The sequence below is a fragment of the Eimeria mitis genome, genomic scaffold (genome assembly GCF_000499745.2).
Source record: "Eimeria mitis Houghton genomic scaffold, Emh_scaff3612, whole genome shotgun sequence".
Lineage (NCBI taxonomy): Eukaryota > Apicomplexa > Conoidasida > Eucoccidiorida > Eimeriidae > Eimeria > Eimeria mitis.
This window is the reverse complement of record NW_013571956.1, coordinates 3518-4167: the sequence shown is the minus strand read 5'-3', so window position 1 is coordinate 4167 and position 650 is coordinate 3518. Positions and strand designations below refer to the sequence as shown.

The window sequence follows — 650 nt, the reverse complement described above, 5'->3', positions numbered from 1 at the left end:
TAAGTCATGGTAAGCAAACACCTAAAGAAACACAGACAGGCGGCTGGTGCGATCAACAGAGATGACGAACTTTTCTGCGCGGATCCGCAGAACTGATGCATGCAACTGAATTTGCCTCAGTGCAAGCAACTGAGCTCACCTCAGTGCATGCAACTGACATTACCACAGCGCATACAAATACTATTGCCCCCGCGCATGCAGCTCAAGCTGTCTCAGTGCATGCAAATAAGGTTTCAGTCAGGCAGCAGCAGCCCCTGACGAACTAAACATTCATGGAGTTCAGATGGTACTCTGCTTGCCCTCGTGCAGATCCCATCTTTCTCACCCCACGCAAACAAAACAACGCTATCACAGTTCATTGATGTAGCATATTCCCCCTCTTAGCTGGCTTTCTCCGTATCCTCGTCAGCATCTTTCCTTTCATCAGGGTCTTGCGGGGACCCTGGAGCCTGCGGAGTCTCCTGGGCGGCACTCGAAGCTGGCGGCGGCACGCCTACACCCCCGTGAAAGAGGTTATACACCCGTTGCTGATCGCCCGTATCTGGAGGCCTCCTGGGGGTTCCCTCCTGCTGGTGGGCTCTGCTGTGTGCGGAAGGCCGAGAAGAAGGACGACGAGCAGTAGGACCGCGAGCAGCAGCACTAGGTGCAGC

At 54.8% G+C, this 650-nt stretch overlaps 1 protein-coding gene across 1 annotated transcript in view; it reads right to left on the bottom strand.

Moving 5' to 3' along the window:
- Positions 1-380: 380 nt before the first annotated feature.
- The window catches only part of EMH_0067830 (uncharacterized protein), a gene marked incomplete at both ends in the record, with an annotated part of 2496 nt that continues 2226 nt past the window's right edge, over positions 381-650 (bottom strand). Inside the window, one exon of the mRNA XM_013498669.1 lies at positions 381-650. Coding sequence (XP_013354123.1) covers positions 381-650 — 270 coding nt within the window.